Source organism: Artibeus jamaicensis, unplaced genomic scaffold (genome assembly GCF_021234435.1).
Source record: "Artibeus jamaicensis isolate MK-2021 breed Jamaican fruit bat unplaced genomic scaffold, CSHL_Jam_final contig_469, whole genome shotgun sequence".
Lineage (NCBI taxonomy): Eukaryota > Metazoa > Chordata > Mammalia > Chiroptera > Phyllostomidae > Artibeus > Artibeus jamaicensis.
In genome coordinates this window covers 489,196-507,958 of record NW_026521847.1, presented here as the reverse complement: position 1 = coordinate 507,958, position 18,763 = coordinate 489,196, and the positions used below count along the sequence as shown (strand labels likewise).

General features: G+C 51.2%; 5 protein-coding genes across 14 annotated transcripts; 3 read left to right on the top strand and 2 right to left on the bottom strand.

The window, feature by feature from the left end:
- Positions 1 to 83: 83 nt before the first annotated feature.
- APOM (apolipoprotein M) lies at positions 84 to 4,211 on the top strand. 3 transcript variants are annotated; one of them, XM_037151497.2, is made up of 6 exons: positions 84 to 168; positions 2,701 to 2,855; positions 3,139 to 3,212; positions 3,308 to 3,406; positions 3,584 to 3,682; positions 4,070 to 4,211. In XM_037151497.2, the coding sequence occupies exons 1-6, from the start codon at positions 115 to 117 to the stop codon at positions 4,093 to 4,095; spliced, it is 507 nt and encodes a 168-aa protein (XP_037007392.2). In that variant the 5' UTR covers positions 84 to 114; the 3' UTR covers positions 4,096 to 4,211. The 3 variants fall into 3 exon arrangements, with proteins under 3 accessions (XP_037007392.2, XP_053523398.1, XP_037007391.2); XM_037151496.2 differs by lacking the exon at positions 84 to 168 and adding an exon at positions 1,511 to 2,325; XM_053667423.1 differs by lacking the exons at positions 84 to 168; positions 3,308 to 3,406 and adding an exon at positions 1,468 to 2,325.
- Positions 4,212 to 4,698: 487 nt separating this feature from the next.
- Positions 4,699 to 6,782, bottom strand: CUNH6orf47 (chromosome unknown C6orf47 homolog). Its single transcript, XM_037151492.2, has one exon. It carries the CDS (start codon positions 5,928 to 5,930, stop codon positions 5,043 to 5,045), a length of 888 nt encoding a protein of 295 aa, XP_037007387.2. The 5' UTR covers positions 5,931 to 6,782; the 3' UTR covers positions 4,699 to 5,042.
- Positions 6,783 to 7,714: 932 nt separating this feature from the next.
- On the bottom strand, positions 7,715 to 11,036 carry GPANK1 (G-patch domain and ankyrin repeats 1). Of its 7 annotated transcripts, none has more exons than XM_037151487.2 (4): positions 10,704 to 11,036; positions 10,497 to 10,560; positions 8,875 to 9,590; positions 7,715 to 8,327 (listed from the first exon to the last, which is right to left on the bottom strand). In XM_037151487.2, the coding sequence occupies exons 3-4, from the start codon at positions 9,483 to 9,485 to the stop codon at positions 7,883 to 7,885; spliced, it is 1,056 nt and encodes a 351-aa protein (XP_037007382.2). In that variant the 5' UTR covers positions 9,486 to 9,590; positions 10,497 to 10,560; positions 10,704 to 11,036; the 3' UTR covers positions 7,715 to 7,882. The 7 variants fall into 7 exon arrangements, with proteins under 7 accessions (XP_037007382.2, XP_037007383.2, XP_053523393.1 ...); XM_037151488.2 differs by having other exon boundaries at positions 8,875 to 9,587; XM_053667418.1 differs by having other exon boundaries at positions 10,907 to 11,036.
- Positions 11,037 to 11,203: 167 nt separating this feature from the next.
- Positions 11,204 to 15,192, top strand: CSNK2B (casein kinase 2 beta). Of its 2 annotated transcripts, none has more exons than XM_037151494.2 (7): positions 11,204 to 11,335; positions 11,908 to 11,990; positions 12,692 to 12,794; positions 13,390 to 13,505; positions 13,924 to 13,999; positions 14,147 to 14,336; positions 14,962 to 15,192. In XM_037151494.2, the coding sequence occupies exons 2-7, from the start codon at positions 11,919 to 11,921 to the stop codon at positions 15,050 to 15,052; spliced, it is 648 nt and encodes a 215-aa protein (XP_037007389.1). In that variant the 5' UTR covers positions 11,204 to 11,335; positions 11,908 to 11,918; the 3' UTR covers positions 15,053 to 15,192. The 2 variants fall into 2 exon arrangements, with proteins under 2 accessions (XP_037007389.1, XP_037007390.1); XM_037151495.2 differs by lacking the exon at positions 11,204 to 11,335 and adding an exon at positions 11,429 to 11,666.
- A 105-nt stretch (positions 15,193 to 15,297) lies between these two features.
- On the top strand, positions 15,298 to 18,255 carry LY6G5B (lymphocyte antigen 6 family member G5B). Its single transcript, XM_037151493.2, has 3 exons — positions 15,298 to 16,098; positions 16,244 to 16,372; positions 16,666 to 18,255. The coding sequence occupies exons 1-3, from the start codon at positions 15,981 to 15,983 to the stop codon at positions 17,076 to 17,078; spliced, it is 660 nt and encodes a 219-aa protein (XP_037007388.2). The 5' UTR covers positions 15,298 to 15,980; the 3' UTR covers positions 17,079 to 18,255.
- The last annotated feature ends 508 nt before the right edge of the window (positions 18,256 to 18,763 follow it).

Here is an 18,763-nt window from a genome sequence, read left to right as displayed (position 1 = left end):
AGGGCGAGACGGGCCGGGGCCGGCCTAGATGGGAAGGAGCCGAGCCTCCTGAGGAGCCGCCACTACTGCCGTCGCCCGGGGGACCGTACTGCGGCTGCGTGCGTCGCATTACGCATGCGTACACACTTAGACACCGCCCCGCCCTCCCTGGCGCGATTTATTTCCCCTGTGCGTGAGCTCGTACAATAAGAGGTTGAGGTGGCCATTATAAATGCCTGAAAAAAATTACGGGAGGCTTTGGGCGGTTGTTAATGGATCTTGGAGTTTGGGGACTGGGGATTACGCCTCGCTAGTCTGCCTTTAAGGGTTGGCCGGCAGAGACTGAGGAGGTACAGTCCTGGCCACCTAAAATGCCGTCTCTCGCTCTCTCTCTCTCTTGCCCTCGGTGCTCTAGTCATTTGGCGCCTCCGGAAGTCACCCTTTGCTACGGTTGGGGCTAGTTCGCGAGCTGTCTTGCGTGCAGTCGCGTGGTGGGGCCTACTCTTGGTTTTGTCCGGCGGGCGTTTTGCCTGGTGTGGGCGCCATGTTGTTCACAATGCATTGCCCGGCCGAATCGATACGGCCTGTTTTTGAGAAGCTACGGACTTACTATCAGGACTTTTATCAAAAAAAAAAAAAGTTTGCCTCCGAGTTTGAGAACTGGGAGCAAATGAAGTCCGACCTGACCGAAACACTAGACGCTGACTGTCGGAAATTGAAGGGACCGCCAAAGGACTATTGCACACTGGGATTATGGGGTTACTGCCTCATTGCCATCTTCCTCGCCTACCCTCGGCCCCGCAGCCCTGTTAATCCTTTACCCAGACCCGTCATTGCTCTGGTGCCCAGCCTTTTTGGGATCCTTTATTTATACCCAGGTCCCAGGACTCTTTCAGTTAAGAGTTCTAATATGCACCTATTTCGTGAGCAGTTAGTTTGTGCCAGCCAGTTTTCTAAAGGTTGTACGTACTGTCACGTTTAAAAGCCTTTCAATATCTGCGGTAGTTATCATACCCACTTTTATGAGTACGTCTAGCGAACTAACAAATACAGACCTACCAAACTCGTCTGGCTCCAGCGCTCCTACCTTACTGCCCCAGTACATTTTTTAGTTTTTTTATTGTAAAAAGTGTCAAAACATCACCCTAGAATGGAACAGTATAATGAAACTTCATTTACCCTAAATCCTAAGTCTCACCTCTCAGGACAAAGAATTTTTTGGCAGTCTGAGTTACAATTAATTAAAAGGAAGCCCCGATCTTCACTGCATTGACTGCTCCACACACTTGGCACTATCCAATGACTGTCTCTTGACAATTTTTTCCTTACCTCCTATTATTTGAGAATGTATTGGCCACTGGAAACAATAAGTGCTTTACAAACATTAATTTTAGCAAATGTTTACTTTAGACCAGACGTGTAGGCCTTTGCAAAGAGCTTTATTTGCATTATCTCTTAATCCTATGAGATTATGACTTACTCCCAAGTGAGAAAATAGACATACAGATAGTCTAATAAGTAATAGAGTTAGGGTTTGAACCCACTGCCAGACACCAAAGTTGATCCTCTTTTAATAGTCTCTTACTCCCAGTTATAAACATTGAGTGAATGGACTGTGTGTTAGTGAGCTTTTCTTCCTGATGAACATATTGTTTCCCCAGTTATAAACTTCAGAGAAAAAGCCACCTATCTGCCATGTCCCAGCACTTGGTTTATACTGCTCTAATGCACTTAAGCTGTACTACAATGATTTGTTTACACAGCTAGTTTTCCTTAGACTGCCTTCTTCAAGGTCAGGGACTGTATCTTAATCATTTTTATGTCCCAAGTCTTAGCCAATTCCTGGCAAACAGCTGGGAGTCAAAACCATTTGTTAAGTGAGTAAATGAATCAGTCCACCTCTCTTCAGTGCTGCACAGTACAGCAGATGTCCAGCTCAGATCAACACCACAGGCTCTACCTGGAGGGCTCAGCTCTCCTGATAACTGCCAAAAGACCTGGACGTGCCAGGGTGTATTGTGGAATGGCTGCATCTAGAAGAGGGGGAGAGAGGGTCAAATATTGTAAGTGATCCATGTTTGGAAAACAAGGTTGAAGTTACTCATTAGCAGGTGAAAGGGTCAAGGATCAAGGCAAGGGGGCTGGAAGCAGAGTGGACTCAGCAGCCAGAAGGGGATAACAGTTAAGGCACCAGCCACTCCACAAAGAACACCAGCTCCCTGTTGCATGAAGATGTTCCACCAAATTTGGGCAGCTCTGCTTTATTTCTATGGCATTCTCCTTAACTCTGTCTACCAGTGCCCTGAGTACAGTCAACTGACAACTCAGGGAGTGGATGGGAAAGAGGTATGGACTGAGAATGGGAGAAGCTTCCAGTGGGGGTTCTGAGGGACTTGAGTGGGTGGCCTAGAATGACCAGAAGCCACATTGGGAAAGGAAGAGAGTGTGAGTACTGTGAAGATGAAAGCAAGGACAAGTAAAAAAATGTAAGGACTATGGCCATCAATGTGGAGATATGGTAGAATCAGGGGCGGAGGGTTACTCAGATTACTGAGCATAGGCAAAAAGGAAGTCATTTAATGACTCCCTGTCATGGATCCAAGCCCCAGCTAGAAAAAAGCAGCCAAATACCTCTACCCCTAAGTCTTGCTGTTCTGACAAAGATGTTGGATGGATCCTGCAATGGGACCAACCCTCTTATGTTTCCCCTTGTCTCTCCAGTTCTCGGAACCCCACCTGGGCCAGTGGTACTTTATTGCAGGGGCAGCTCACACCAAAGAGGAGTTGGCGACTTTTGACTCTGTGGACAACATTGTCTTCAATATGGCTGTGGGCTCTGCCCCGACAGAGCTCCAGCTTCATGCTACCATTCGCACGTGAGTAACGAGGGGGCAGAGGCACCAGTAGGTACAGTCTCAGCCCAAGGTTTGAGCACCTACCCATAAAGAGCTGGGTTCTTTTGCATGTCCACTGTTCTTAGCCCACCTGAGTTCATTGGCTCTATTAGTTTCCCTTTGGGGAGAGAGGGGCCTAACCATCCCTTGGCAGCTTGAAACCCAAGGCAACCCGGGCTTCAAGAAGGAATAAGAGGGGATAAAGGCTGCTACTGTGTGATTGAGGTGTCACAGTCTTTCCTCCTTGCCATCACCACCTCTTCAGGAAAAACGGGTCCTGTGTGCCCCGGGAATGGATCTACCACCTGACCAAGGGGAGCACAGATCTCAGAACTGAAGGTTGGTTCTCTCCAGCCCTCCCTCTCCCCCAATCCCCTGGTTTGCTTGATCTTGCATCTCTGTCTTCACTCTTCCCCTCCAACCCATCCTGACAGGCCGCCCTGACATGAAGACCAAGCTCTTCTCTAGTTCATGCCCAGGTGGAATCATGCTGAAGGAGATGGGCCAGGGTTACCAGCGCTTCCTTCTCTACAGTTAGTAAGGCAAAAGGCAGGATGGGTTGGAAGGAAACACAGGATGGGCAGGAAAACCCCTTACTCTAGGCCCTGTAACATCATCCCAGGGAGGGCTAGGTGCTTCCAGGAGGGCCTCACCAGGGTGGGGAGCTAAGTAGAGGTTTCGATGGGCCTGGCCCTGCTGTGCCCTTCCAGACCGCTCACCAAACCCTCCTGAGAAGTGCGTGGAGGAATTCCAGTCCCTGACCTCCTGCCTGGATTTCAAGGCCTTCTTACTGACTCCCAGGAAACGAGGTGAGACGGTAAAGTCCCACAGAGGAGAACTAGGACTCACCAAGTCTTCTATGGAGTGCTGGATGAAAGGGACTCAAGTGATGTCACCAGAGGGCAAGACCAAAGGCTGACATCGTCAGATTGGCTATGTACACACCTCCATTTGTGTCATAGGTTGTGACAGCCCCAGAGGGAGCCAGGATGGGCTGTGGGTTACTCAAGAGAGGTTTCTGGGTTTGCAGTGGATAAAGGGCAAAGAGTCAGACACGGGAAAGAAAACAGGCCTCAGAGACCCTTTTGACAGGGGAGGGATGTAGGAATGCATTCTCGCCCACCCATTACTAGCAACCTTCCTTCTCTTCCTGGATTTCCTTCCTTTCCATCCTCTTTTCTCCCTCCTCCCACCAGGGGTCTGTAACCAATCCAGTAACTGATCTGTGGCTACATCTGTGCCCCCAGATGGATTCATTGGGAGCTACGGTAGTGGTGGGAGAGGAGAGAAGCTGAAGAATCCCTCTCAATAGCAATAAAGATTATTTTTCAATCCTTATCTCATGTTGGGGTTTGTCTCCAGACATCAATCCCACTCCAATTTCAAAACTCCCCCTGAAACTTCTATCACCTAAACCCTCAGCCAGATGGTGTCAGGATGGACACTGAGTGGCACTAACTCGCTTTGTAGTGGTATACTTAGGATTTGGTGTGCCACATTGACTTACTGCTGAGTGAGCAACCCCTAACCCCTGCCTGGGGACTGCAGTGCTTCCCCACACTGCTGTCTGGGCTGCCAGTTCCTAAGCCAGTCTTCTTGCCAGTACTGCCTGCACCATCCCCACTCCTTCTGGCTCCCAGGAACACCACCATTCCTGCATGCTCCCTGTCACTTGTGCACCCCATCCAAGCCCCAAATCCAAACACCTAACAGCCCCTCTCTTCCCTAGATGTCCCAAGACCCAAGGGACCCATTGGTCTCCCAACCACCCTCTTACCCCAGCCAGAGTTCTGTCTGTCCCTGGGGAGTCTTGAGAGGTAGAAAGGACCTTTTAGTCTTTATTCTCCACCACCACACTGTTTTTGTTTTCTGTCTTTACAAAGTGAAGGTGAAAAAAACAAAGAAATAAACAGAAGGTGGGAGAAATGTAAAATCAAAAAGTAATAACAGCTGGTGAATACAAGGGCCATGCCCCCACTGTCCATAAACCTGAACAGCTTTTCTCTCTTGTGGGTGAGGTGGGGGCCTGTGCCCTCATACTCTAGGGTTTCTTTCCCGTCCCTGAGGTCCCTGTGCTTACAATGTGTCCCCCCTCTCCTCCTAAAGGCCACACTGTGGCCTCTTGCTCCCAGCCCACTGAGGAGTCCTGGGTCACACCCTACTCTGAAGTCACAGCCCCTTTCCTGGATCTCCCCTCTGCTCCTCACCTTCCCTCCCCAACTTCTCACCCTCCAAGTCAGTGTCTTCCTCATCCCCAGTGGACTCCCGGAGGCTAACAGCCAGTACCAGGGCCTGTAGAACACCAAAGAGGCAGGCAAAGTGCAGAGGGTGAGCAGTAAGTAGGCTTAGCACAGCGTGGAGCCCATGCAGGGCAGCCAGGAAGGACAACAGCCCATGAAGCCAGAGGCCCAGTGGCCCACTCAGGCCCAATGCATCCAAGGCTGCCCTCAGTGGCCGTGAACACAGTCCCAACAGGGCTGAGGCCAGTAGCTCCAGCAAGTGCAGGGTCAGGTTGGTAGAGATCTGCAGACATTCCTCTGGGCCCACCAGGTATTTGGAGGAAGCCCCTGCTCCCCCACCTGGTTCCCCCCGCAGCCAGCCCAGCAGCTTCTGACGGCGCCAGCTGGGCTTCTCCACTGGCGCTTCAGGCCCAGGGGGGTTCATTCTCCCTTCAGGGGACATTCCAGATTTCCTGGTGCCACCTGAGTCCACAGGATCCCATCCCAGCTTGGAAATAGCCTCTGCAGCCTCCAGTCTTCCAGACTCTTGAGTGCTGGTGCTAGTCTTGACCCTCTTGAAGGAATCCATTCTGCTCCCCAGTTGCTCAACTTGAGGCTCCCTGCCTGGTCCTGGAGCAGCTCCAGAACTCCAGGCCCCTGAGTCCTTCGTCTTGGGAGGCCCCACATCTCCCATGGTTTCTGGGGCACTGTCCCAGTCACTCCCTGAATTCTCAGAGGAACTGTTCACCTGTCTGGGTTCTGTGGTGGGCAGGTCAGGCCTGAGTTTCCGGCGGCCCCAAGGGCGAGGCAGCCAGCCACCAAGCCGTCGGAGGAACATAACTGGAGTGTGTAATGAGCCCCCAAATTCTGGGGCCCCCACTGCTCAGTTTGGGGATTGAGGGGCTCCTCAGAAAACAGTCTGTTCAGGCTTAGAGGAGCAGGTATCTGTTTGGAGAATCGTATTCCGAATTCAGAAGTGGCTACCCCCTTCCCTGAATAGTCATGAACCCTCTAGTGGGGCAGGCAGGCAGCTTGTTTCCTTTTTAGTTGTGAGATAAAGAAAGGTGGCACATCCAAATTCATTCACCACCACCACCTCACACACGAGTCCAACACTAAGGATCTCATAAGGTCCGGGTCACCCCGACAGTGTCCTCCCTGTTTCCAGGCTTCCTTTCCAGCAAGCAGTACACCAAGTTTCACTCACCAAGGCCACGCCCCAAGGTGTCCCCAAAACTGGGGGACACCATCATGAAGGAAGGTAGTTGGAAGGTCGCCCCGGTCCTAGGTGCTCCCGATGTGGGGATTCCTGAACGTCTGATTTAAAGGATCTCCGTAATACGAAGCCTCCTATTGGAAGGTGGAGGAAAGAGTTCAGCGAACTCCAGCGAGCAGGTTCGTCCCTTGAATTAGATGGCCACGACTCCTACAAAACGGCTGGATGTGCTCCAAGCACGCAGCTGAGACGCGACCTCCGAAAGGTCAGGCCGGAGGCGTCCTCGGAGATCCCAATGGCGAGGCAAAGCGCAGGACCCAGGCGTTCGGGTGCTTCAGCTTGTTGCCCCTCCTCCCAGGCCCAGCGTCGGTCCGTCGGTCCTACGGCCTCACTGAGGTCCTACAGCCTCCCTGAGCGTAAGGAACACCCAAGTCCGGAAGCAGCTGCACTGGCTGAAGGACCAGTAGGGGCGGAGCCAGCAACTCGCCGGAAAGACTCTGCGGATGGCCCGCCCGTCGCCTCATTAGTGCGTAAACAGCTGACCTCAGCGGTCCCCAGAGCTAATGTATCCACCTAGCTCTCCACTTCCGTCGCTCAGACACCCGGAACCCGCCCCCCCCCCCCCCCCCTTAGCTCCCTGCCTTGCATCCTCTCCCCCAACCCCTACCACTGGTCTTCGTGCCCATGAATTCAGGAAGGGCTCCTCTGGAAAAGGTAGATAAGAGACTTACTTAAGCTGTCCCCTGCTCCCTGCAGATTTTACTTCCGGAGTTTGTCAACAGTGAGCTCATTTGCCTGGCACCCAGTATTGAGAGGGGAGTGTGGGAAAAGCAAGTGCAGACTTACAGGATGTGCTTCCTGCCTTCAGTTTTCAGGTAGTGAATATAAGAATCCTGGCTTAAAGTTTAAATTTGGAAGGCCAGAGTTCTGATGCCAGTTTAGCCAACAGAATACAGGTTGGATAATCTTATGCTTTCCCACCACACTGGCCTCTTCCTATGAGACCTTGCCTATTCTCATTACCCCTGTGAGCGTGCTGTACCTCCCATCACCATGCACCATTTGACTACATGGCTGTCTCCTCCTGCAGCTGGGAGCAACTTGAAGGTTGGGGATGTCTCTTAGTCCTATTCTTAGCAGCAATAGTATACACCTTTTGATTGAATTAAGTGAAGTCATCAGGGAGACAATCCCTTGGGGAGATGAAACTTGCATACAGCTGGGCAGTTCCTGGCTGGGGGTTGAAAGAATAGGCGGGGTGCTCTCAGCAGGACCTAGCAGTGAACCAGACCAGCAGGGAGGTGACCCCATCATGCCACCTGGAGGAGCTGCCCCTTCCGGCTCAGGTGGGACTTGCATGTCTTCCCAGACTTTGGCTTCCCCACAAAAGCTTCCAGAAAAGTGAATAAAACAAAAAGTAAATTTGATTTATTTCTCAACTCTCAGCCTCACTCCCAAAGGTTAAGGCCTACTGACCAAAATCCAAGTGTCTGGGACCTGGGCAGACTCCAAGAAGTAGAAGCTAAAAGGGCCCAGCTCAGACTTCAGCAGTCCAGGGTCAGACCTTGCCAAGCTCAGAACTCAAGGTTCATGTACCTCCTCAGATCCCGCTCCCAGGCCTTGTCCTTCTCCTTCTGCCTTCTCTCCTCCCTTCTGCTCAGTATGGTCACCTGTGGGGCTCTCGCCCTCCCAGCCACTGCCCGGGAATCCTGAGCCGGGAAGTGTGTGACTCGGGATTGGGGTGCTGACCTGTACCCTAATCCTTCCTGATCTCTCTTGAGGACGGTGGGGATGGGGTTGACACGGCCCTTGCCCTGGGGTCCCAGCCCCATTCCAGGCTCCCACCCCCCCTTCAGCAGCAGTTTGAAGCCTGGGCTGGAGATGGGCACCCCAAGGTGCAGACTGGGAGGCCGGAGGTCCCGGGACAGTGACAGCAGGTGAGCAGTAGATGTGCAGTGGTTAGAGTCCTGGAAGTGGCCACCACAGGTCTCACAGTATTGGGGGGAGGGGGCTTGGGACCTGCAGAGGAAGAGGAGAAAGGATTGAAGGCAGGGGGAGGGTTGAAGTGGGTGGAGGTAGCAGGGTGGGTAGGACAGAGTTCTTCCATTATTTCTGCTGAGGAACAAATTACCTTCCTCCCCACTTAGCAGTGAAGGACCACAGGGTAGTAGTTGGGAGAAGAGATGGTAACCAGGATTCACAAAGCTCTTGGGCAAAGAAGGAATAACAACTGCTATAGCTAATATTTATACAGTGCTTACTTTGAGGCAAACACTGTTCTAGCACTTGATATATACTAACCCATTTAATCCTAACAACCCTATGAAAAAAGTGTTCTTATTACCATCTCAGAAAACTCAGGTATGTAAACATCAGGTTGCTTACCCAAGTAGTTAATTAGCATTGAGATCCAGAGTTCAGGTTCATAACTACCCTAATATACTGCTTTATCAACCTACACTGGGAGGTGAAGAGGAGGAGAACCCTTCAGCTCTTTGCTGGTGTGCAGTGGCTAGGAAGGGCAGAATACACTGAAAGGTGGGCATGGGCGAAGGCTTCCTCTCACCAGTTCTCTGAACTCCTCTTCTCTCCGCGGCTCTCTCTGACCATGCGGGCCACCTCTGGGAAGCCTGCTTCTTCAGCCAGCTGAGCAGCATCCCTGCCACCCAGCTCACAGACCCCGACCCAGGCAGCACCCTGGCCTAGGAGATACTGCACAGCTGCCCCCTGGCCTGCTCGGGCAGCACACATTAGGGGGGTCCACCAGAAGGCATCCCGAACATTGATATTTCCCCCAGCTCCCCCTGCCTCAGGGGGATCCAATAGCCTTTTTAGTTCTGCCAAGTCCCCCTCCTGGGCTGCCCTCAGTATCCAATGAGTCATCTTGTCCTCAGCCTCAAGGGATCTCCTTTGTCCATGTCCTCCTGATAATCCTGTTGCAGCCTCTCTCATCATTCTTCTCTTCTTCCTCTTTCTCTCCTTGTTAGGCTCGGGCTTCAATCTCTGAGGTTCAGGGGCACTGCTCTCATCTCCAATCAAGGCCTCATAGAAAGCCCGGGCTGCTGCCCCATCCAGGGTAGGCTCCAACTCTTCAGGCTGTGACTGCTGCTGCCCATCTTTCCAGAAGTCGCTGGGGTCAGTGGCTGGGGTGAAGGTGATGACAGAGGGCCTGGACATGGCTTTGGTAGAGCTGAGAAAATGAAACTAGGCAAGGGGAAGATGAAGCCAGTGAGCCAAAACCCTGGTGGCCCTGCAGTGACCAAAGCCACCTCCACAGACCTGCTGGGATAAAGGGAAGTAGCTTTAGAATAAAAAAAAACCCTCCTGCCCCAGAAGTAACCCCACAACCCGATACCTTACAGAGCCTAAGGTATAGATGGTGTAGAAAAACAAGGGACCCTATAATAAAAGACCATGCCCTTTAGTAAAGGTTAACAAAGATTCTGTGAGGGAGTTGCCTAGATGTCCAGCTTTGTGCCTCTACTCCCAGCCTCATCAACAATTAATAGGAATAGCCTCAGAGCACTTGAGACCTTATTCCCTGGCATATGTCGTCAATTTGGCTCAAATAAATTCATAAAAATTCTCTTAAAAAAAAAAGTAAAAAGTAGAGATAGACTTTCTCTGAAACGACTACTCTGTAAGACATAACAATTATGAAAAGCCTTGCCCTTTATATCCTCCTCGATCCTACTTCAGGTGTCTTCTCAAATAAAAACATTTGATACTTCTCCACAAGCAGAAAAGGTATTGGGGAGAGGCTGCAGTCTGCAGAGCCTTGTGGCTTCAGTAATGCAAAACGGCGGTGTTGGAAGCAAAGGAATCTACGTAGTAATCAAACATCCAGGCTACTCCAAGATACATGCTGAAAAACAAACACCATTTCAGGGTACAGGCGTATGGAAAGCACCGGGTTGTTTCCCATCCTAAACTTTCCAATGTTATTTATGCAAAAGCCACGTGCCTCAGTAGCGCGAGGACAGAAGAGGATGTCAGTTGGGATCCTGCTTTTACATAAAGCCCCACAATGCCCTTCGCCTCCATGAACGTGGCCCCCCGCTCGGATCTCATTTTCCGAAGCTGGGAAACAAACCACTGTCGGGGTTAAAAAAGGCCCTGGGTAGGCGGAGGGGAAACCTATGGCATGCCTACAGCTGTGAAACTAAATAACGTCACGCTGCCCCTCACCATTACTCCAACCACGGTTCGAAGGTCACACTTGGCGCCCGCAGCAGAAGGCCCCATTTAAGCCCTAAGAAGAAATAGAGAAGTGCAAGGGGACGAGAAACAGAATGGCTGGCACCACCTCAGGTTAGCCACTGGGTCGCCCCGGTTCTCACACCGCTCTGCCGAGCACATCCTACCCAGGTCTCTCGGCCCAGAGCCAGACCTCACCTCCCGACTCAGGAGTCCGGGCCCCTTGGTGAAACATGGGCCCCGTCGGGAGTCTTCAGTTGCGGGCCTTGCTAGGGCAAGGGGTTGGAGAGACGATAGGACCCGGTGCGTTGGTTGGGGATGAGGTCAATCCCCTAGGCAAGGGCGCGCCGGGGCCGCAGCCTCGCTGTGTGAAGGGAGGGGCAGCCAGCTTCGCCCCTTACCCTAACTCCTCTCGAAGCCCCCAGTCCCGAGATCTCGCAACTGCTTCCCAGGCTCCCCTACCCAGAACCCGGTACCCTGCTTCCGCTTCCGGTGGTTCCTCCTTGCGGAACGCCCCTTGCGTCTTCTTCCGCGGCCTCGCGACACCAGTGTCGCAAACGGTTCACCCTGGAATTCGTAGTTCGCTTTCCGCTGGTTTCGCCAGTTTCTCCCTAGCAGGAACTCTATCTCCCGACGTCCATCGCGGCAGCGCCGGATCTTTGGCGCTTGCGTATTGTCGTCTTCCCGCCCTCCCTTTTCTACTCACCCCCCCCCCCCACCCCCGCCAACTTCGCCTCCCGCGATCCGTGGCCTGCGCTATAGTCGAGACTGTCGTTTCTTGGAAGTAGCAACTCCCCTCCCCCACCCCGGTCCCGGCCCCAGTCCAGACGGTGAGTGTGAAGTTGTCACCGCACTGAGTGTTCTGTTTCTGAACGCGGTACAAGGGGGTCTCCGCGCCTCGATGTGCTGGTGGGGAAAGAAGTGATCTGGTCCGCCACCGAGGGAGGAAGGAAGAGGTGGCCTGAGGGGTGGAGGCTGGATGTGGGTTCTCCAATGAAAAGGACCTTCGGGGCAGCTGCAGGCCATGAGAAAAGGAAGAGCGCAGCTCTTGCTTCGAAAAGATAGACTTCTAAACCCTTGGGAAAGGCACCGGGACGGGCAGAGACCTGCGGTTGCAGGGAGCCCAGCCAGGGCTGCCCTTCCGGAGCGTCAAGGATGTGGGTAAGAACTGGTGGGCCAAGACCTGTCAGTTTCTCGCAAGTGATGGGTCCCCAAAGAATTTTTAATCTTGGAGAAAGGAAGCTGAAGTGTAAATAAGAGGAGCTGGAGAGAGGTCGGCTTCAGCGTCTAGGATCCTTTAACAAAAGGTGGCCCCCAATTCTTTCGTGGTTGGAGGGCAAAGTGTGGGAGGAGAGAGGATACCAGAGGCAGGGAGGGAGAGCTTGGGTTACTCTTTCTCCAGCTGACGTGAAGATGAGCAGCTCAGAGGAGGTGTCCTGGATTTCCTGGTTCTGTGGGCTCCGCGGCAATGAATTCTTCTGTGAAGTGAGTTCTCAGCCTCTCTACTGATCGCCACATACAGTCTGGCCAGATATTCTCCCACATATTCAGCTTCCACACTTCTCTCCCATGCTTCCTTAAAAACGTGTTCCTGTGAAGGAAGAGTACCCTCAGTAACCCACCATTAACATATAAAATGGCAAGACTGGGGCCCAACTTCCCCGCCACCCTCCAGTAGTATAATGTTGGACAAGTAAACCTGTGTTGTTGTTTTTAATAAGTAGAGTGGTATTGATATCTACAGCTATTGTTAGGAGAATTAAACTATTACATGTTAAGATGTTTTGTAACATGCAAAACTGTGTCAATATGAGGGATGTAACTGCTTTCAGAATCCACACTGTTCAGCCTTCACCGTTTTCAAGACAACCAGCTGCCCTTTAAGAGAAGACAAAACTGGTTCCTAGAGATGGGGGGCAGGAGTAGGGACAGGGATCTTGAAAGGAATGTCTGTCTAAGTAGAGGATTGCTGTGCCTGTTTATTTGAAAAGAAAAAAAAAAGGCCAAAGCTTTTATGGAAGGGCAGTACATGTGAACTGGGGAGAGAGACTCAGGTACTTGTACTGAGTTGGGAATGAGGAGTAGAAGTGGTTGTGCTGAGGATAAGGCATCAGTTAGAGCAACTTGCTCGGATGGAAGCCAAGAATTCTGCTATGGGTTCCCTCTTCATCTCCACACCCTGACAGGTAGATGAAGATTACATCCAGGACAAATTCAACCTCACTGGACTCAATGAGCAGGTGCCTCACTATCGACAAGCTCTAGACATGATCTTGGACCTGGAGCCTGGTGAGACACCCTCAGGCTTGCTTTGTGTGTGTATGCTCCCTGCGCCCCCACCACCACCACCACAGTCAGATCACTCACTGTTCACCTCTTTCTTGATTTTCTAAATTTTCTTTTGGTTTCTGACTCCTTTAATCCAAAACCCCCTACTTCATTTTGTTCCGCTGCCTAGCTCTTGCCTGATTTGGTGACATATACCACTTGTGCCCATCAGAGTGACTCTGATTCTATAATTCGGTTCTATTTTGTAATGATAGTTTCCCCAGGGGTTCTCATTTTCAAACTCTTTCTCCTGCCTTGCACTTTCTGGGCTAGAGTTTTGTTTTTTGCATTGACACTTTGCATTTATGAGTTGCAGAGGGAGTTGGGAGGGAGAGAGGGCAGAGGCTAGAGAGGTGTGTAGAAAAGGTAGAGCTGGCTTGGGTTGGTGGAAGGGTCAGAGACCCAGGTTTCTGGGTCAGATGCCCACATGAAGGGTGGGGTGAGGCTCAAAGGTGGGTGCTAAGCAAACTAAGTAACCAGCAACCCCTGGGGATGGGCAGAGCACCAAAGAAAGTTGTAAGACAAGTGGTTGCATTCAGCTGGGGCCATGTTTCAGATGAAGAGCTAGAAGACAACCCGAACCAGAGTGACCTGATTGAGCAGGCAGCTGAGATGCTTTATGGATTGATCCACGCCCGCTATATCCTCACCAACCGTGGCATCGCCCAGATGGTGAGGTTTCTCTGCCCCCACTACTCCTTCTGAGGCAGTAAGGGAAATGGTGGTTTCTGCAGCAAAAAGTCACATATTTTGACCCTGTCGAAGAATATAGCTGAGATGAGGAGAATCTCAGAACCAGATCTTGGGAAACCAGTCTTGACTGGGGATTATGCTGAAGGGGGTGTTTTCAGGGAGGGAGATGTGACCTTGAGCTGGAATTTGTTACAGAGTCTCTTCAGGGAGTAAACACTGAATGGCTTTGATGGTCTGCAGCCTCCCTCACTGGAGGAAAGGAAGCAGAAGAGTCAGCCTGGCTGAGCTAGAGAGAGACAGGAGAAATGGGGGACACTGATATGGGTTGGGTAGGAAGAGGGATTGCCTCTTCTCTTCATGCCTCCCCCCCCAACACTTTCTGTTTTGTTTACTTCAGTTGGAAAAATACCAGCAGGGAGACTTTGGCTACTGTCCGCGTGTGTACTGTGAGAACCAGCCAATGCTTCCCATTGGTGAGTATTGGGAGACAGAAAGGCAGGGCAGCATCTGGTAGGTCCTCTGGGAAGGAGTTGGGGCTCACCAAGTTGGGACTCAAGTTCGGGAAGGTGTTTGCGGGGTGGTTAGGGGAGCCTGGAATGCTGAGTCTGGCTATCTCCCAGGCCTTTCGGACATCCCAGGTGAGGCCATGGTGAAGCTCTACTGCCCCAAGTGCATGGACGTGTACACACCCAAGTCATCAAGGCACCACCACACGGACGGCGCCTACTTCGGCACCGGTTTCCCTCACATGCTGTTCATGGTGCACCCTGAGTACCGACCCAAGCGGCCCGCCAACCAGTTTGTGCCCAGGTGGGGAGCAAGGACAGAGTCACCAGGGATCAAAGGAAAGACCCATGGAGAGAAGGGAGAGCAGGGCATGGTCCTTTTTTGAGGTCTGCTTCTCCTAAAGCAAGGGCTCTCCGTGCTGAGGACCTTGGGAAGGTTCTTTGTCTACATTTCAGTTCCCTTATCCATACAATAGGGTTGATGGTAGTACCTGCCTAACAGTATTTTTAAATATTCGAAGTGCTCAGAATAATGTTTGGCACTTGAAGCACCATTTGAACAACAGCTCTTCTTGTTATATCAGCTTGGGCATTCATTTTTTGCCAGGGGCTCCTCAGAGCCACGGTTCAAGTGTGGTTTAGCTTCCTAGAGAATCACTCTTACTCTGGTGTAGGGAAGAGAAGTTCAGTTTTATATTTAAACAAGTAGTGGTAATGGACATTTCTATATGTACAAAACCTTGAGTTTGAGTGTTAGTGGATATTTAAGATATATCCCCAAATATTCTTGAGGGGTGGAGGTTGGGAACCACAACCTTAAGCACTGAGCAGGCCCATGGAGGAGCTGGGGTAGGGCGGTAAGAATAGGGGCTGCTGGCAGGGCGGCATGGGCTTACCCTGCTGCCTCTCTGACCTCTGCCCTGGCCCAGGCTCTACGGTTTCAAGATCCATCCGATGGCCTACCAGCTCCAGCTCCAAGCCGCAAGCAACTTCAAGAGCCCAGTCAAGACGATTCGCTGATTACCCACCCCCTGCCCCTCAGTCTTTGACACCTCCATTCCTTTGCTGCCACCCTTTCAGGAACCCTCTATGGTTTTTAGTTTAAATTAAAGGAGTCATTATTGTGGTGGGAATATGAAATAAAGTGGAAGAAAAGGCCATGAGCTGGTCTGCTGGTGCTTCAGATTGGGAAAGGGAGGGTAGTAGCGTGCTGGACACCAGGGGTCCTCATGGGCTGGCCCACCCTCCCTGAAAGCATAGATTTGTACCCAGTGGATTTAGGCGATGTTTTTATTAGCAGAGCAGAATTCTTAGGATTAGGTATGAGGGTGTGCAAAGTCCCAAGGGAAAGACCCAGAGAAAAATCAAACTTCAAAGCCTGGAGAAATACTTGTTTTTGGAGGGCCTGCCTATGGCTGTCTGTTTATATGTACGGGATATAACACTATCAGTTTTGGTTTTACCGAGAAAGGGTAAGTTTAAAAATAGTTAAGGGGTAGAGAGAAGAGGGACAGGCCCAGAATTGCTGCTGGATGAGGCCTGTGTGCCCCCTGCTGGGTAAGCAGAGACACATTTCAGAAGGATGGGGACACTGAGTTCCTGGCCAGAGTTCTAGCACAATAGGGACTGGCTCTCTTGTGTAGGAAGGACAGCAGATGGTGCCAAAGACAGAAGCTAATTCATAGACACTTAAAGGGCGGAAATAGTTCTTTTGGGAGGCACACTGAGCAAAGGCCCAGGTATTACCCCTCTCTCAGCTACCTTGACACATTCTCCCACATTCAGGAACCAGACCTCGTGGGTGAGGACACACTGTTCCTCCTGCCAAGTTAATAACTTCCTCACCCAGCCGAGATCCTGCCCCAGGCAGGAATATAGCTCTGAACCTACGGCATCTTCTGCTACGACTGTCAAAATCAGCTGCAGCTCAGGATCAAGGAGCACGGTCATGGGAAAGTGGGATTTCAGGGCAGCCCTCAGGGACTGCCCCTCACCTCAGAATTCCATGATGAAAGCCCATGTGCTTCTAGGCATGCTCGTCATGGTGGGCTTCACAATGGGAAAGGGTAAGTGGGGCCCAGGGGCAGGAAGAAAGGGGTGACAGTCCAGGAAGGGGGTGGGACTGTGACCCTAGATACATGGGCTCCCTACAGGACAGGGACCTTGGAATGAGCTAGCGCTCCCATCCCTTCTATTTTCTGCTTCCCTTAGCTCCTGTTCCTGAAGTGCGGACCTGCCACCTCTGTCTCTTAGAAGACCCTTCTGTAGGTTGCATTTCAGGCTCAGAGAAGTGCACCATCAGTAGCACATCCCCATGTATGGTGATCACAATCTATTATGGTGAGTTTAAGACCCAGGAAGGGGCTGCTGGTGGGACAGTCCATTGCTTGGTTTCCTCTCCTAGATAACGGCTGCTTGGGGTCTGGGGCACAAGAAGGAGATAGGAGGATCCCGGAAGGCATGGCCTGGGGTTCTGGGGGTGCCGGCTAAGCTAATTTTTTGAACCCTCCTGAAGGGGTCTGGGGTCTGGGATAAAGTCAGGTCTGATGAAGGATGGGGAGAGTTTGTTGTAGGAATGCCAAGTTTGGGGCCTGTGGGAAGCAACAAGTTATTAGTTGTCCTCTCTCCTCCAGATACCAAGGTTCGCTTTTTCATCCGAGGCTGTGGGCAGTACAATTCTTACCACTGCCAAGAAAAACGCAACACCTACTTGTCAGAGTACTGGTACCAGGCCCAGTGCTGTCGGTATGATTACTGCAATTCCTGGTCCAGCCCTCAGCTCCAGAGCCCGCAGCCTACGCCCTTCAGTAGGGCCCTGAGCCTGCCTCTGCTCAAGTCCCAGGTCCAACACTTCTACCAGGCCCTGAACCTCTCACTGCCCCTCCCCAGCCTCCATGCTGGGAAGGAGCCCGAAGGCCTGGCCGAAGGCCTGAATCCCCTGGCTTCCCTGCCCTTGAACCTGGGCTTGTCCATTGCTAACTTGCGCAACATATACTTATTCTTGAACAATTCAGGACTTCTGGTTCTTCCCCGGGCTGGACCCTGAGCCCTTAATCCTTCCCAGATTGCAGTCGGTTCCAGCATCTCTCCCAATACCAGCACTCCGCACTGCCCTCTCAGAACACGCACATTCTCTGGTCTGTGCTTATTCAGATCTTCTTTAACTTTTTATTGGGTTGGCCAAAAAGTTGGTTTAGTCTTTTTCTGTACAGTGGCTCTAGTAGTGCTTAGGCATCTTTAACTTCATTCAGAACAATTTTGTTATATTGTGACAGCTGTCATATTAGCATGCATTTAAAAAACAAAACATCAAAATTGGTGAGTTTTTTGCAGCCATTTTAATATTGAAAACAGAAGAAAATTTGGCATATTATGCTTTATTATTTCAAGAGAAGTAAAAATGCAACTGAAACAAAAAGAATTGTGCAGTGTGTGGAGAAGGTGCCATGACTGATCAAATGTGTCAGGAGTGGTTTGTGAAGTTTCCTGGTACTGTTGACATTTTGGCCAAATAATTCTTTGCTGTGGGGCTGTCTTATGCATTGGAGGATGTTTATAGCACCCCTGGCCTCTACCCACTAGAAGCCACTAGCAGGAGATAGCTGACATACTCAAAATATCCACATCAATAAAGTTATTGGTAAAAATGAAAAATGTGGTTTTTATCTTATGAGAAAAACTCAACAGACTTTTTGGCCAACCCAATACTTTGTGTCTAAATGGCTTCAGTTTCTCCCCAGAAACCAGTTACCCAGTGCTCTTCTTTCTCCTAAAAAATAATATCAGGTGCAGATTCCTGCGCAGACTAACCTGGAGGAGGCAGTGGTTCCCTCCTCCCTTTCCCGTCTGAGGTTCATCACCCCTCCCCATCTTTCCAGTCTCCTCTGTCTGGTCATCTGCCACCTCCACTTCATTCTGGCTGTATTTCCCATCCTGTGCCTATCTGTAAGACTCAGGCCAGACTGGATTTGCAGGGTGAAAGATGAGGGATAGACTTCCGTGCAGACCTCCCAACTTGGCATCCTGACGTCTCCGCCATCCTATTCCCACACTGGTCTTCTGCTGCCTTCTAATCTCTTGTCTCACTCTCTGGCCTCCTCAGCCCCACTTCATGTCACTGAGTCCTGACACCTCCTTCCATGGGTACCCAGGGAGGGGAGAGGGTCTGCCTTGCTCTGCTCCATATCTCCTGATTTCCCTCCACAATAAATGGACAGGGTTAAGTCTATGTCCCTTTGTTTGTGGGGTCAGGCTCAGGTGTAAGCAGGTGGTAGACAGGTTAAAGGAAATTAATTGGGCATGGGGTTCAAACGTTTGCAGGGTCCTGCCCACTCCATTTGGCCTTTGTGGCCTTAATGGCCTGTCCCAAAGGGCTGACACCCACCCCTCCCCTCCGCTCCACCAGAGATCAAAGCTGGAGGATTATGACTCTCACCCCCGCCTCCAGCCATAAACATACTCTTCAAAACCTAGAAAGTTAAACCCAGGTGATGTCAGGTTTTCCCACCTAAGAGAGAAGGGAAATCTTTTCAAACCAAGAAAACTGGAGCAAGCCAGAGAGCCCAGGTTTGCATCTGAGTCACCTGGTGCTGAGCGACCCAAGTTCCTTCCTGTCCATTCTTTCTAGGTTCTTGGTATCCAACACACCCTAAGTGGGGGCCTTTCACTTTATATTTTATTTTTCGGAAACTGCAAGCATCCTGAAAGCAATAATTAATAGCCATAACTCCC

Excerpts from the sequence above, each read along its gene's own strand:
- APOM (XM_037151496.2), top strand. The coding sequence starts at position 2,206 with ATGAAGATGTTCCACCAAATTTGGGCAGCTCTGCTTTATTTCTATGGC. Across the intron at positions 2,856-3,138 it reads CTTCATGCTACCATTCGCAC|GAAAAACGGGTCCTGTGTGC; the intron begins GTGAGTAACGAG and ends CCACCTCTTCAG. Across the intron at positions 3,213-3,307 it reads CACAGATCTCAGAACTGAAG|GCCGCCCTGACATGAAGACC; the intron begins GTTGGTTCTCTC and ends CCATCCTGACAG.
- GPANK1 (XM_037151487.2), bottom strand. The coding sequence starts at position 9,485 with ATGTCCAGGCCCTCTGTCATCACCTTCACCCCAGCCACTGACCCCAGC. Across the intron at positions 8,328-8,874 it reads AAGAGGAGTTCAGAGAACTG|GTCCCAAGCCCCCTCCCCCC; the intron begins GTGAGAGGAAGC and ends CTTCCTCTGCAG.
- CSNK2B (XM_037151494.2), top strand. The coding sequence starts at position 11,919 with ATGAGCAGCTCAGAGGAGGTGTCCTGGATTTCCTGGTTCTGTGGGCTC. Across the intron at positions 12,795-13,389 it reads GATCTTGGACCTGGAGCCTG|ATGAAGAGCTAGAAGACAAC; the intron begins GTGAGACACCCT and ends GCCATGTTTCAG. Across the intron at positions 14,000-14,146 it reads CCAGCCAATGCTTCCCATTG|GCCTTTCGGACATCCCAGGT; the intron begins GTGAGTATTGGG and ends GCTATCTCCCAG.
- CUNH6orf47 (XM_037151492.2), bottom strand. The coding sequence starts at position 5,930 with ATGTTCCTCCGACGGCTTGGTGGCTGGCTGCCTCGCCCTTGGGGCCGC.
- LY6G5B (XM_037151493.2), top strand. The coding sequence starts at position 15,981 with ATGGGAAAGTGGGATTTCAGGGCAGCCCTCAGGGACTGCCCCTCACCT. Across the intron at positions 16,099-16,243 it reads GGGCTTCACAATGGGAAAGG|CTCCTGTTCCTGAAGTGCGG; the intron begins GTAAGTGGGGCC and ends TGCTTCCCTTAG. Across the intron at positions 16,373-16,665 it reads GGTGATCACAATCTATTATG|ATACCAAGGTTCGCTTTTTC; the intron begins GTGAGTTTAAGA and ends TCTCTCCTCCAG.